The sequence below is a fragment of the Argopecten irradians genome, chromosome 9 (assembly GCF_041381155.1).
Source record: "Argopecten irradians isolate NY chromosome 9, Ai_NY, whole genome shotgun sequence".
Taxonomy (NCBI): domain Eukaryota; kingdom Metazoa; phylum Mollusca; class Bivalvia; order Pectinida; family Pectinidae; genus Argopecten; species Argopecten irradians.
Window position 1 is genome coordinate 15,217,133 of NC_091142.1, and position 14,002 is coordinate 15,231,134.

Below are 14,002 nucleotides of genomic sequence, written 5' to 3' on the forward strand. Positions count from 1 at the left end.
GACAAGGTTTCATTTAAGTAATATATTAATATGTTGTCAGTAAGATCCCAAATTATTTCCAATACGAGCTGATATAACATTGCAATATACACTAGGTTTTACGCGTACATTGATACGTGTGTGTCCTTGGTAGTTGTCTCTCGTTCGAGACAGGAAGTCACGTGCGCATGGTCAGTTGAGTGCATCGAGTAAGATGATATACATAGAGATATATGGACGGATCATTGTTTGGATTTCTATTCACTTGTTTGGAATGTTTATTTTGACAAACATCTAAATGACAGCCGGCTTAGAGGAGATGACATATTTTCTTGCTAACACAATCCTCATACAGAATAACGGGAAACGACTTTTGTTTACGTATTAGTAGAAGATTCAGTGGACAACTGTTAGGTGTGTCTGTACATGTAAAAAATGATTCATGCGCTTCATAAAGGGGTCGATGACCGCCTTCGAAGTAAAACAAAAATTGCCTCCTAGACATAAACGATTCTTGAAATACGAGTATACTTATTGTTTTAATCATTTTAATATTTTTTAATTAATTTGAATTGTCAGCTATAAAGTTGTTTTATGGACTGTATTCGATATAAAGAGGACTAAACACACGGTTACCACAGGTCGAGTTATTGTCAAGTCCAGTAACATCATATATTATCGTGTAGTTGTACTTTAACAGTTTTAGGTGCAATAAATCCGTACCTACAATGGTCACTTTTGAATTTTGTCATCACATCCGTCACAATTGAAAGGGATGAAGAGTTTCTCTCCGCCAAACATTTTGTCTTCAATAACCATGGCGTATGTGTTTAAACAAAATGGTAATTTGTACATTGGCGATTTTGAATGTTAGGTTAGTGCTAGTATCTACAACAGGCAATATATCACGGATGTCAGTTTCTGAAGACATCTCACATCCTTACATGGTAACTACAGCTGTATGTCACCATTCCATGCCACAGGACAGAAAGACATCATGAACACACCCGGAGTCAGGATCGTGTATTCCTTAAAGGAAGTGACAACACATAATACATTAGAAGGTATTGTCATTGAGTGTAAATTATTTCATGCTTTCCATCTGTAATAACAGCAGCATCATAGCAACAGTTATCTCGATAAAGGCAAAACTACGGAAGATGTGATTTGGTCCCATTCACATGAGTGGTATTGTTTACTACACATGTCAAGTTGATTTAAATTCGCTATTACTTCACAGATCTATACAAAGTGTCATCAACGTCAACAGAAACGCGTGAACACGCTAACCATTTCATTTTCTGTTGTCGTCAATCTGAATGATTTGAAGGATACATATTTTATCTCCCGAATTGAACTTTTCGTATCCACCTGTTGGATACACAACACAAAATATTTATTTGTTTCTGTAAGATGATAGCAACTAAATACAAAACTTTCATTTCTTACACACACATATATATACTCCTCACCGGAATCACGCGGCACTCATAAAATGAACAGTCGAACAATAACACATCAAAGGTATTTAACCTCATAGGCTTACTTCAGTGTTAATGTCCAGTTAATTAGCGACCACATGAAATATTGTTTATACATCACCTGAATTATTCGTTATGTAAATTTGTTTTTCGTGGCTGCTTTTGACGCACGACTTTTAAAGGAAGGAAATATGGTATATACGTTATTAGAAGCGCAGTTCCAATAAGATCTTTTTTTTTCTAAATAGGAAATATTTTGAAAATTCCAAACCACGAATGGTAGAGTATATCCGGACACGACATACCAACTTTTTGTGTTAAAGAGTAGATGGATGTCGTTGTGGTACAGATATTGAAGTATTCGGACACGTCATGTGTTTACTACAGATTTCAATCATTTTCACAAATTGACTATTATGGTTTTAGTTTGAAACTTATTTTCTCGAACTTACACATTGTCAACTTTAGCTTCTATGTGTAATCATATGAAAGTTGACCAATATGCAGGATAATTGACAACGGAATAGGAACATATATTGATGAGTAAGGATGTAATTTTTTTTCTGATGACCACTTATTATAAAGGAAAACAATTTAAAGGAGTCATTATACAATATACAATGTATCGGACATGATATACGAATGACCTTAAAAACAAACAAAAAACCATAAAAATAAACATCATAAATAATTGGTATTTTAGTATTGTATTGAGAACAATCTCAGCAAGAAATGCCATATGACCACATGGTTCATAAACAAATCTATATAACGAATAATTCAGATGTGTTATAGCGTACATGTAGATACAATGTTTCGAATGGTCACTAATTAACTGGATATTGGCACTGAAGTAGGACTATGAAGTACATCTCTTTGATATGTTATTGTTCGACTGTACATTTTATGAGTGGCACGAGACGAATCTGGAGAGTAGTATATATAGGTAAGAAATGAAAGCTTTGTCTTCAGTTGCTACCATCTTACAGAAACAAGTAGTTTTTTTGTTTGTATAGCAAACTGGAGGATACAAAAAATCCATTCGGGCGTTAAAACCTATAATCATAACATCATTCAGATTAATGTCCGACAATAGAAAATGACATGGTTGGAATGTTCCCGTGTTCTCTTGGCGATGATGACACTTTGCATCTGTGAAGTCATAGTGAATTTAAATCAACTTGACCAATGCCGTAAAACATACCAATCATGTGAAAATGGACCAAATAACGTTTTCTGCAGTTGTGATAGTATGTGTGTTTATTATGATAACTGTTGCTAGGATGCTGCAGTTATTACAGAGGGAAGGCACGGGATAACCTACACTCAGAGACAAAACCTTCAAATGACAACCTGTGTTGTCACTTCGTTTAAGGGAGATACTATACTGACTCATGGTGCGTTCATGATATCTTCCTGTCCTGTGCCATGGAATGGTGACATAAATACCAGGAAAGGATGTGGGATGTCTTCAGAAACTGATATCCGTGATATGTTGCCTGTTATTGATACTTGCACTAACCTGACGTTCAAAAACCGCAATTGTGCAAAATGTCACAATATACAAACATACACACCGTGGTTATTGAAGACAAGATGTTCGGCGGAGAGACACCCTCCATCCTTTTCTATGGTTAAGGATGCCATGACTAAAATAAAAAACGACCAGTGTAGCTACAGATTCATGCCTCCTAAAGATGCCACAGTACGTAACTGTTATCAGGATTTGAACTGCACGATCGTATCTGATGTGTCTGAGCTTGACAACAACTCAACCTGTGTTAACCGTGTGTTTAGTCCTCTATATATTATAATTCAGTCCACGGAACAACTCTAAGTTCAGACACTTACAATGTCTTATCGCTGCTAAAGGTCCGAGGTATCCGGAAGTTTTGGCAATTACTTACTGCATTGGTTCGAATAAAGATACTCACAGTAGTTCGGAAACATTACTCAGTAGTCTTATTGATTTCTCGTCAGTCATTCACGGACGAACAACGAAATATAAGGATGACGAAATTCATTTACCGGACGAGGTGAGCAATTTTGATTACAGTTATATATTTGCAAAGGACTGCATATGGTTTGGTCTCTAAAGTTTTTCAACACTGTTATATAGTGATTAATGTGTTGTATTTTTAATATTTAGTACATCCCTGATTAAACTATAATGATTGTTTTCTAACTGTTGTTAACCATCCAAAATATGCATAAATTGTGAAAATGAGGAAATTTTACAATTTTGTCTATAAAACTATAGAGCGCATCCTTGAACAAACTTATTATTCACTGAGAATATGTATACACATCAAATACATCTTTAGGAGAAATATAAAATTTGTTCAAGGATGCTCTCTTAGGTTTCATAGACAAACAATGGCCACAATTGTGAAAAAATCCACATCATAATACATGTATATGCATATTTAGGGTGGTTACCATGGCAACTGAAGCTGGGAAATTAGAAATTAGGGATGTACCAAATGTGTCAAATCCAACAATTTAAATACTAAATCAGTGTTTTTTCTGCCTATATATATGGGGCCGAAATTAGGCCCCATTACCAATTATATTTCTTGTTATTTTTTCCCGAATCTATGTCTAAATTTTCCAAATCAGTGAGTTGAAGCGTATTTTGTGCGAGGAAATTAAAAAAATCCGAAAATCCCAAGACTGAATGTTGTATTTTAGTATTCATTCTTACACTTGATTCTTAGAGAAGCATAATTGTCTATTTCTACCTTTTCCAAAATTTCCATAAACACAGTTTAAATTTTAATTTTCATTTCCTACTTTTATTGCACAAAATTTCTCAATTTTTACCAGGTGGCAATTTCCCAAAATACCCAGGAAAAACACTGTAAATAACAACATTGAAAAGTTGATGCATTTGGGGGCTAAAAGGGGCCCAAACCATACTTAGTCCTTTCTAAGTTCTTGACAAAATAATCGTTTTATTGATTTCATAAAACCGATAACGAAGTGTATATGTAAGTATTGTGGACTAGTTATATTCACCTTAATAAACACGTAGTTTTGGATTACCCTCTTATTATGTGTGTTAAAATCATTTTTAATACAGTAATAAAAAAATATAAAGTCCAAGCTTAAAGTGAATAGTCGGGCAAAGAAAACCAGTCTAAATGCGTTCATTGGCCTTCCAAAAGTTCTCACATATTGATACGACGGTCAAGTTCTGCTTAGTTTCCCAGTTCTGACTATTAAAGTAAAGAAAAGTTGAAAGCATTGAAAGCGAGGCTGTGTGGAAATGTAACCACGGACATAGTGAGCCGGAAGGACGTTTTAGAATTCCCATACTTTAAATTAATTTCTTTGTATGCAGACAGATTTTGACGAGAGATTTTTATTTTTCCATTTCATAAGAAATTATACTGGATACATTCACACCATTTTCACCAACTTTAGCCATCCTTGCCCGACTGTTCACTTTAATACTAATGTTAATGGTAACTGGTTACTTGATTGATTCATTTGTCTGAATGTGTATTTTTCTTACAACAGGAAACCCCAAGTTCACGAGATATACAATGTATCTATTGAAACGATGTCCAAAGTGGATAAACGCGTTGAACTGAATACAATTAACAACTAGATTTGATCGCGATCAAAACACGGGATTTCCACCTATGTAATGATATAAGTAATGTTAGCAAACAGACCATCGCTATAATATTTTTCTCTTTGTATAAAATCTAACTATCTGTAATGAGCGAACAAACGGTCGAAAAAACGAACAAACGCAAGCCCGAAAGAAGGAATAAAACAATAACTATCGAACGAAAAGAGCAAACAAACAAAAAAAGGAAAGAAAGAACGAATATAATGATTATATACACAATGTATCTGGTTGAACACGGGTATCAACGTGTCCTTCCTTCCACCCGTCTTTTAGTCGGCCTGTGCACACGTCCGGTCATAGACAGGACACACTTCATCATGTTCATACACCATGAACATACTTCCAGATATGATTTTATTAAGTCAGACAAACAAACAAACACGCGAAAACATGAATTAATGGATAGACTGACGAACAGATGGAAGGACAGGCAGACACGCATGATATGATGTTCACAATTTACACACATGAACTAACAAACAGCGCTGAAAAAGTTGAAAGTAAGGATGAAATTAATATACACATAAATAACACATAAATAAAATGGCATATTTTTGCGTACTGTAAAGATACAGTAAAATCTCAAGTAGTCGTTTAGTTGATGTTATCACTTACAAGGTTTTTAAGTTTTGATTTTTTTTTCAAATTACATTTTAATGGAACCGATGCAATAAAATCAACTGAATGGATCGCTGCCTGTCGTGTGAAACATACATGTGTATTGAAAGAATCACTGCTTGTGATGGGATATTAGAGTATAATATATCTATAAATGAAATCTCAACTTTTTGTGTGATTTATGTGAAATAAAGCCGCCACTTAAAACAAATTTAGTTTTTATGTGGTTATTAACACGCAACACTGCGCGTCTTAGTACGCTTTTAGAATGTTTTTTGCCTAATATATAGTCAGCTCGCGATACCTCTTAAAAACGTGAAATCGTAGGAAAGATTTGGTCTACGCTACGTCAGCGGCAAATTTCTAATACATCGTCCATACAATGCCGGGAAAACGTACAGATACCTATTCATCGGGATCATATGTACCCCACTGTCCCCATATTATATCTCATTTGTGAAATTAAACAACTCTGCACAATGAAATACTTCTGGACCCTTCTATTTCACACATTTGCAATGGCCGCCGACTACATATTTAGTTGAGTAAATTTGAAGCCACGTGTAGTTGAGAGGTAAAGAAAATGCTAGCCACGTGTATGCTACATGTATATGCAACGTGGATATCGCGAATGTGATGCGGTACCAGCGATGTTCGTGTTCAATTTGAATATATTTGACAAAATGTCGTGTATGTTGACAATGATTCCACTATAACAACTTCAGGTGGCTGGCATTTTGTTTACCTCTCAATAGACAGTCTATTCATCTGTCTGCCGGCACGAAATGACAGGACACACACTGCGTACAGCACGCGCTTACTTTGAGATACATTTCATTAAGTCATACAGACAAACAAACAAACACACGATTCACGAACAAACGAATGATGGATGGAGGGATGTACAGGCAGACACGCACGATCAACTTCGCTAGCCAAGTGTATTACCCTTGGCTAGCGAAGTTGACGCACGATAACGATCACAATTTGCACACAAGGACGTACGAACAGTGCTGACAAGTAAATGCTGAGCCAATCAGCGGGAGTCTGGTGAGAAAAACAAGTTCCCTAATTTAGTGGAATTTGAATTGAAAAGTTTTGGAAATGTGTATTGATATTTTCATATTGTCATATCCTATATTTCAAACATACAGAAACTACTGATTTTTTTTTATACTGGGATTTTTATAATGTTTCAGTAAATGTATATAGGACCTAAGGTTTCTGGCTCTATCTGGATCTTCAGAAGATTTTTTGAATCTGAATTTTAATTTGACTCTTTGGCTCCGCCTTATATGTACCTTTTGAACTTCTAAATGTATTCCGAATCTTTTACCAAATTACAGCTGTGTCATGAACGTGAGGTTGGGTTGGAGAACTCAGTCTACATTTCTTTAATCTTCACAACACAAAAAACCAACAACAAAAAACACATCTATTTGGTTCCAAGTCTACTTTCATTCTCTTTTTTATATGAAGACCAAGGGGAATAACTGGTACAATTAGAGTTAAAATTATCTCCCTTTGACCACATAATGTAATCTTATCACATTCATACATACAAAACATGCCCTCACATAAAATAAAATTGGGCTTACACAACTTTATCCATGCGTGATTAAGATAAGAAAGAGCTTTGATGCAGAATAAACAAGAAAGAAAACAGTTAGAGAAAAGTGTTTTTGCTGCCTTCTCACTGCAATACATGTTTCAGTATCCGTACTCGGCGTGTCACGGTGATGTGTGAAATGTGAGTGACAAATAACGTTGATAACGGTGATATTATGACCATTGAAGTGTTATATCTCCGCCATTTTGAATCATATGACCTTGAAATTAATCATTATATATATCTAAGAACATTCTCTTTCATATACATGTACAATCTTCAGAACATTTTTATCGTAAATCTCATACAAATGGTAAAATTTACGTTAAAAATTGAACGAAATGACATATTCGGAGGGCTATATTTCCTCCATTTTCTAATACATGACTTTGAAATTAAAACCCTGTATAGACAATATGCCAATATCTCTATTACAAAAAATCAGGAAATGGAACAAATTGCCATATTTGGAGAGCTATATTTCCGCCATTTTACTATACAGTGTATGACCCCTTTAAAATCCATAAATTTTGCAGACAAAAGTTCATAAAACATAGATATGAAAAATCAACACTGTACATACAGGTTTAAAGGCGCTGAAACGTCTGCCGCAAGGACAAATAAATATTAAAATTTCGATTTTTGATGTTCAATATATCCGCCATTTTGAATAATATGGCTTTGAAATTGGTCATTTTATGTGCTTGAGAGCATGTTCTTTCATATGCACTCTTCAAAACATTTCTATGGTAAAGTTCATTTTTGACCTTTGTTTGACCTCATTGAACCCTCTAGCGAACTCTTGACCCAGACATAATCTCTGATAACATGTAGTAAGAAAAAAACGTTCAACATCGCATTCAACCTAAATAATTTTTGAATCACATGACCTTGAAATTAGTCATTTTCTGTGTCTGAGATCATGCTCTTTAACATCCAATTCAAAACACTTCTCTTTGAAATTCATAAATTACGGTAAAATTTACGTTAAAAAGTTAACGAAATGCCATATTCAGAGGGCTATATTTCCGCCATTTTCAAATTCATTACTTTGAAATTAAAACTCTGTACAGAGAATATGCCAATGTCTACATTTACAAAAAAATCAACACCTTACAATAAATGATAAAGCCGCTAAGAGCTCAGAAAACAGGTGTAAAGGCGCTAAACGTCTCGCGCAGTGACAAAGTATGTATTATCTAGATAATATTTTATTAATTGTAGGCGGAAGAATCATTTGTAATATGTATACAATATTACATGCAATACCTGTCTCGCTACACACCACACTTGTTCTTCGGCAGTGTACTGTACTTACACACGTGTGTCGCGTCTGTGTATATTTACGTCTGTGTGGTGTAACTTCCGGTTTGGTGCGACTCCTCATTTTATTATCTTTCGTTGTACATGCCCCCCTTTTAAATTTAGATTACAGTTTAGGAATTCGCTTTACATGTACACACTTTCTAGATATTTCCTTTTTAACGAAATTAGTGTTTATTAACAATGTTTTACCAAGTCTCGCAAGGTCTCGTTAACGTGGTTTACTGTCGTTCGAGTCTCTCGGACTTTTCCATGCGTCGTAGATATGTAAACAAATGGAGAGCGTGTTGTGATTCCCCTTGGGACACAACAACTCTACGATAGGGTAGGTAGCATCCAATCGTTTTAAAACTTGCTCCAACCTCTGATATGTATAAAGAAAATTCAAAGCAAAGCGTCACTTTCAAATTTTCGGCCGTGCAGAACAGATCGCGCTTGTTCGCAGTGAAATTCAACAAAAATTCTTGCTGGTTTTGGTACATTCGGCCTCAATATTCTTGCTATATTTTGGAACATTTTATCACAGACGATCTAAGCATTCAATATTCTTGCTATTCAATATTCTTGCTGTATTTGGATCATTTTATCAAAGACGATCAAAATTTGAAAACTTAAAAATGCCAGAAAAGGAAATACGTTCATTCTTTAAAATTCCAAATGACGTTTCCTTGGACACATACATGATTCAGAGGTTGGAGAGCATCATGAAAACGGCAACATCCGTAGAGCAGGCATTGTTTGCCATTCAGCTGGACTGTGCGGCCTTTTGTGACGGCTGTTACTTTTGTGGTCAATTTTAATTTTGGAACATTATCAGTCAATTTTATAAGAAAAAGAACATAAATTCAACTTTAATTCGGCCTGATTTTGGAAAAAAATACTAATCATGGATTCCTCTGATTTGAACGCGGAAATGAAAAAAGTGGAGATCTGGGCAACACAGAAAAAAATAACTGAGGATTCACTAAATTTACTGTTCAATTTGGGATTTTGTTCAATGGAGGCCCTATCTTGCCTCACTTCTGAGGACCTGGCCAAGTCCAAGATCCCTGTAGGCCAGGTCAAACTCATTGTCAAAGCTGTGAAACAAACTTTTTCGACGGATCCGGTAGAGGCAGTACAGCGTAGAGCAGAAGGAGCCACAGGCGGCTCCACATCCCAGATTCAGGAATCGGCTACAACTGATGAGAATTCCCAGGATGAAGACTTACTGATCAGGGAAGTGTTGAACAACCTGCAGAGAGGTCAACAGACAACAGCTGGATGCCGTGAAAATACTGATGAAACACTGCAAGGTGGGTTTTCATGGCAGGACCCTCAGGTACATTTAAAATCACTCGGGCAGGCCCGTGATAATAACTATTTAGATATCACAGATTTTGTTAATGGGGGTATGCAGACTGAGAAAATTGTGTCTGAAAATGAGGTCTTTCAATTTATTTATAAAGCTGGGCCCAAAAAACCTAAATTAGAAAATATCTCTTTGTCACAATGGTCCAATGCTAATTTGGCTATATTACATAAACTTGTACAGGATGGTACTCTGTCCAAAGACCACATTTTTGATTACCTATCACACACTTCTAGGATATATCGTTTAATATCAACACATGATATGATATCTGTCTTCCTATATGATAGGGAATACAGACGTCTCCAACATGTCCACAAGTTCCGTTGGGGTACAGCTGTCTCTCACCTATCGGACGAATTTTTGCGCCTCAGACCATATCAGTCATCAAATTCTCAGTCTGCAAAACAGAGGAAAAAACCTTTGGCCCCCGGTACTCAACAGAAATTTGCTAATTTTACACCCCAAGGGAAGGAAATATGCAAAAGATTCAATTCTAAAGGGGGGTGTCAGGCACAGCAGTGTCGATACGAGCATGTTTGTTCAATACCAGCATGTTTTGCGTCTCATGCTAGAGGAAACCATAGTTTAAAAAACTAGGTGTAGCTAAGCAACCTAAGCCCTCTGCTTGTTTGAACATAACGGCCTGGGAGAATGAATTAGGCAATGATTTTGACAAGTCTTACATCTTAAATGGAATTAGGAATGGTTTTGATATTATTGATCCTGTATCTAGTCCTGCCAGAGCTTATCTAAAAAATCACCCATCAGCTAGACCCTCAAGTCCTTTATATCAGAAAGCAACAGAGCAAGTTTTGACCGAAATTGAGAACGGTAATTATGTGAAAGTGCCCTTTACACCCAAGATAGTCAGTCCTTTAGGGGTCATACCAAAGCCTGACGGAGGTGTACGACTGATACATGACTGTAGTAGACCTGAGGGATTAGCAGTGAATGATTACGCTGAAAACATTCCTAAACATAAGTACAGCACGGTTGACTCTGCTGCGAGACTAGTATCCCCTAATTGTTACATGGCCAAAGTAGATCTCAAAAGTGCATATCGTGTTGTCCCTATCAGTGACAGCAGTCAAACAGTAACGGGGATTCATTGGGAATTTAAAGACGGAATTCGTTACTTCATTGATAAAAAATTACCATTTGGCTCTCGTTTAGCACCTAGTATTTTCCATAGACTTTCTCAGGCAGTGGTTCGGATTATGAATCGTAAGGGTTTTAGTAACATAGTAGCATATCTAGATGATTTCTTTATTTGCGAGTCTTCTAAGGCTCAATGCATCCAAAGCCTTAACACCCTAATTTGCCTCTTACGAAGGCTAGGGTTTATGATTAGCTGGAATAAAGTTGTGGATCCAACACACAAGCTGACCTTCTTAGGTATCGAGATAGATTCCCTCGGAATGCATCTCAGACTTCCTGACGAGAAGTTACACGCACTAAAATATGAGCTAGACAATTTCAGCTCTCGCTGTCGTGCTAGCAAAAAGCAACTACAATCTTTAATAGGGAAACTAAACTGGGCATCGTCGGTAGTATATGGCGGGAGAGTCTTCCTTCGCAGACTGATCAATGCTATGTCTTCCCTGAAAAAAGATTCCCATAAACTCCGGTTTAATGCGGAAGTCCTCCGGGACTTAGCCTGGTGGCATACCTTCCTTCAAACCTTTAATGGCAAATCCCTCCTCTTAGAGAAACGAGCTGTTACAAGTGTATACACAGATGCTTGTAATGAAGGGGCGGGTGGTCATTGGGGTAATGACTGGTTTTATACAAACTGGTCCGCTGACATTCCTACTGCGTTACATATGCACATAAATGAAAAGGAAGTTCTAGCTGTATGCCTCGCAGCACACTATTGGGCTCCGGCCTGGGCAAATAAGCGTATTATTGTCTTCTCTGACAATATGGTCACAGTATCTAGTATAAACAAATGTACGTCTCGCAATTCTACAGTTATGCATTTTCTAAGATACCTCTTCTGGTTGTCAGCCAGATTTAACTTTCATTTATCTTCCAAACATATCAAAGGTAAGCATAATTGCTTAGCAGATTGTGTGTCCCGTTTGCATGAGGGCAAGGCATACACTTCATTTGTCTCAACGCTCCAAATGCCAACCCCTTTATTCTCTCTGTTGTACCATATGTCTATTAGGTCTCTTTCCCTTCTTTTATCTAGGCACGGCCCGAAATATGCGGTTGCTGGATGATCAAGTGTCCCTGTTACGTGCGAATGCTTTGGCGCCATCAACCAGACGAACATACCATACCTACCTAGATACCTATCTAAAATTTTGTTGTGATCATAGTATAAAACCTATCCCAATATCTTATATCAATTTAGGGCGGTACATTGCCTTCCTATCTATGAGGTTACAGTTTTCCTCAATAAGAAATTACCTGTCGGTTGTAAGGCTTTTACATCTTGAGGTCGGGTTAACTAATCCTGTTGACAATTTCCATATAAGTAGAGTACTAAAGGGAGCACGTAGATTGTTGGGGGACTCATCCTGCCAGAAACTTCCGATTACTCCCATTATTTTAATGCAAATCTTACCCCAGCTTGATATTAAGTCCCCTCGTGATATTTGCTTTTGGGCTGCTTGCTTGGTTGCCTTCTTCTCCTTCTTCAGGAAGTCTAACCTTTTCCCCCCCTCCTTGAAGGATTTTAATCCTAACATACATCTAAGTCGTCATAATGTGTCCTTTAGTCCTAATGGAGTGATCCTACATGTGCATTGGTCAAAAACTATTCAGTTTAGAGAGAGGTCACTCTCTGTACCTTTACCATTAATTCTTTCCTCTCCCCTCTGCCCCACCCAAGCCCTCCTTTTGCTGTTCAGGCTGTGTCCCTCAAAAAACTTAAAGATACCGGTCTTTATGTTCCCTACTCCAGGGGGATGTAGGTTGCTTAGCTATGATATTTTCCTCTCTCGTCTTCGAGAGTGCCTTGGACATCTCAGGATAGATCATTCAAAATACTCTGGGCATAGCTTTAGGCGGGGTGGAGCATCCTTTGCACTTGAGTGTGGCTTACCACATGAAATCATTCAAGCGCAAGGGGATTGGCGTAGTGATGCATATAAGAAATACATAGACACGTCTCTCGCATATCGTCAACACCTCAGTACTTCACTTGGGGAAGCTATAAAGAAAAAATTCTGAATTTTTAAATATGTCTGTGGTCAGCCATGAAGACCCATCTCTGTAGTGTGCATGTAATAACAGTGACTCAAATATATTTGTACAAACATTCTGAACAGTGCGTGGTCTGTTCGATCACAGACAGTACATGGACATCAATGGACCTCTTAAACCGAGTTCAGGAGAACATAATGTTAATCAGTGATTATTTATGGTGTCGACTTCCCGTGCTGCTGGTTATATCATTGAACTTCATATTGTTTCATGGATTGACTTTGGATTTATTTTGTGTTATACCATGTGGAACTGTGTATGATATATCGTGATGGATATGTGTACGTATATACCATGGACCTGTAATTATATGTGTCTTATCGTTGCAGTAACAGGCAGTACAGACTGAATTCATTAATGGTCACTGTGCCTACTCTCCTTTGAACTTTTTTTTTTTTTTTTTTTTTTTTTTTTTTTTTTTTTTTTTTTTTTTTAAACTACTTTATACAAATATGTAATTTTACTTTATATACTTACCAACTCAGGTTTGGGTGTTTGGACAAATTACTACCTGGTTTATTACATGTGGTTCTTCCACTTACTGTAATCATAATTATAAAAAATATGTTATGCAATAATATTTTGCAATATTGTGTCATGATTATATCATCGATCTATAATTATGTAACATTACATAATACGATGATACAGTAATAAACCTTGGCTACATTATCACCCAAACCTGAACGACTTTAGTTTTTATTTATTGCTTTGTAAGGCAGAAAGTTCGTTTTATCAACTTTCTGCTTTGCAACATGACGACTGTACTATTAATGTATGTATTA

The 14,002-nt window shown here is 36.6% G+C and overlaps 1 protein-coding gene across 1 annotated transcript; it reads left to right on the forward strand.

Moving 5' to 3' along the window:
- Positions 1-9,536: 9,536 nt before the first annotated feature.
- On the forward strand, positions 9,537-13,640 carry LOC138331594 (uncharacterized). Its single transcript, XM_069279301.1, has 2 exons — positions 9,537-9,945; positions 12,199-13,640. The coding sequence occupies exons 1-2, from the start codon at positions 9,537-9,539 to the stop codon at positions 13,182-13,184; spliced, it is 1,395 nt and encodes a 464-aa protein (XP_069135402.1). The 3' UTR covers positions 13,185-13,640.
- Positions 13,641-14,002: the final 362 nt, after the last annotated feature.

Coding starts and splice junctions, on each gene's coding strand:
- LOC138331594 (XM_069279301.1), top strand. CDS start 9,537: ATGGATTCCTCTGATTTGAACGCGGAAATGAAAAAAGTGGAGATCTGG. Junction 9,946..12,198: donor TACTGATGAAACACTGCAAG/GTGGGTTTTCAT, acceptor TCTTTTATCTAG/GCACGGCCCGAAATATGCGG.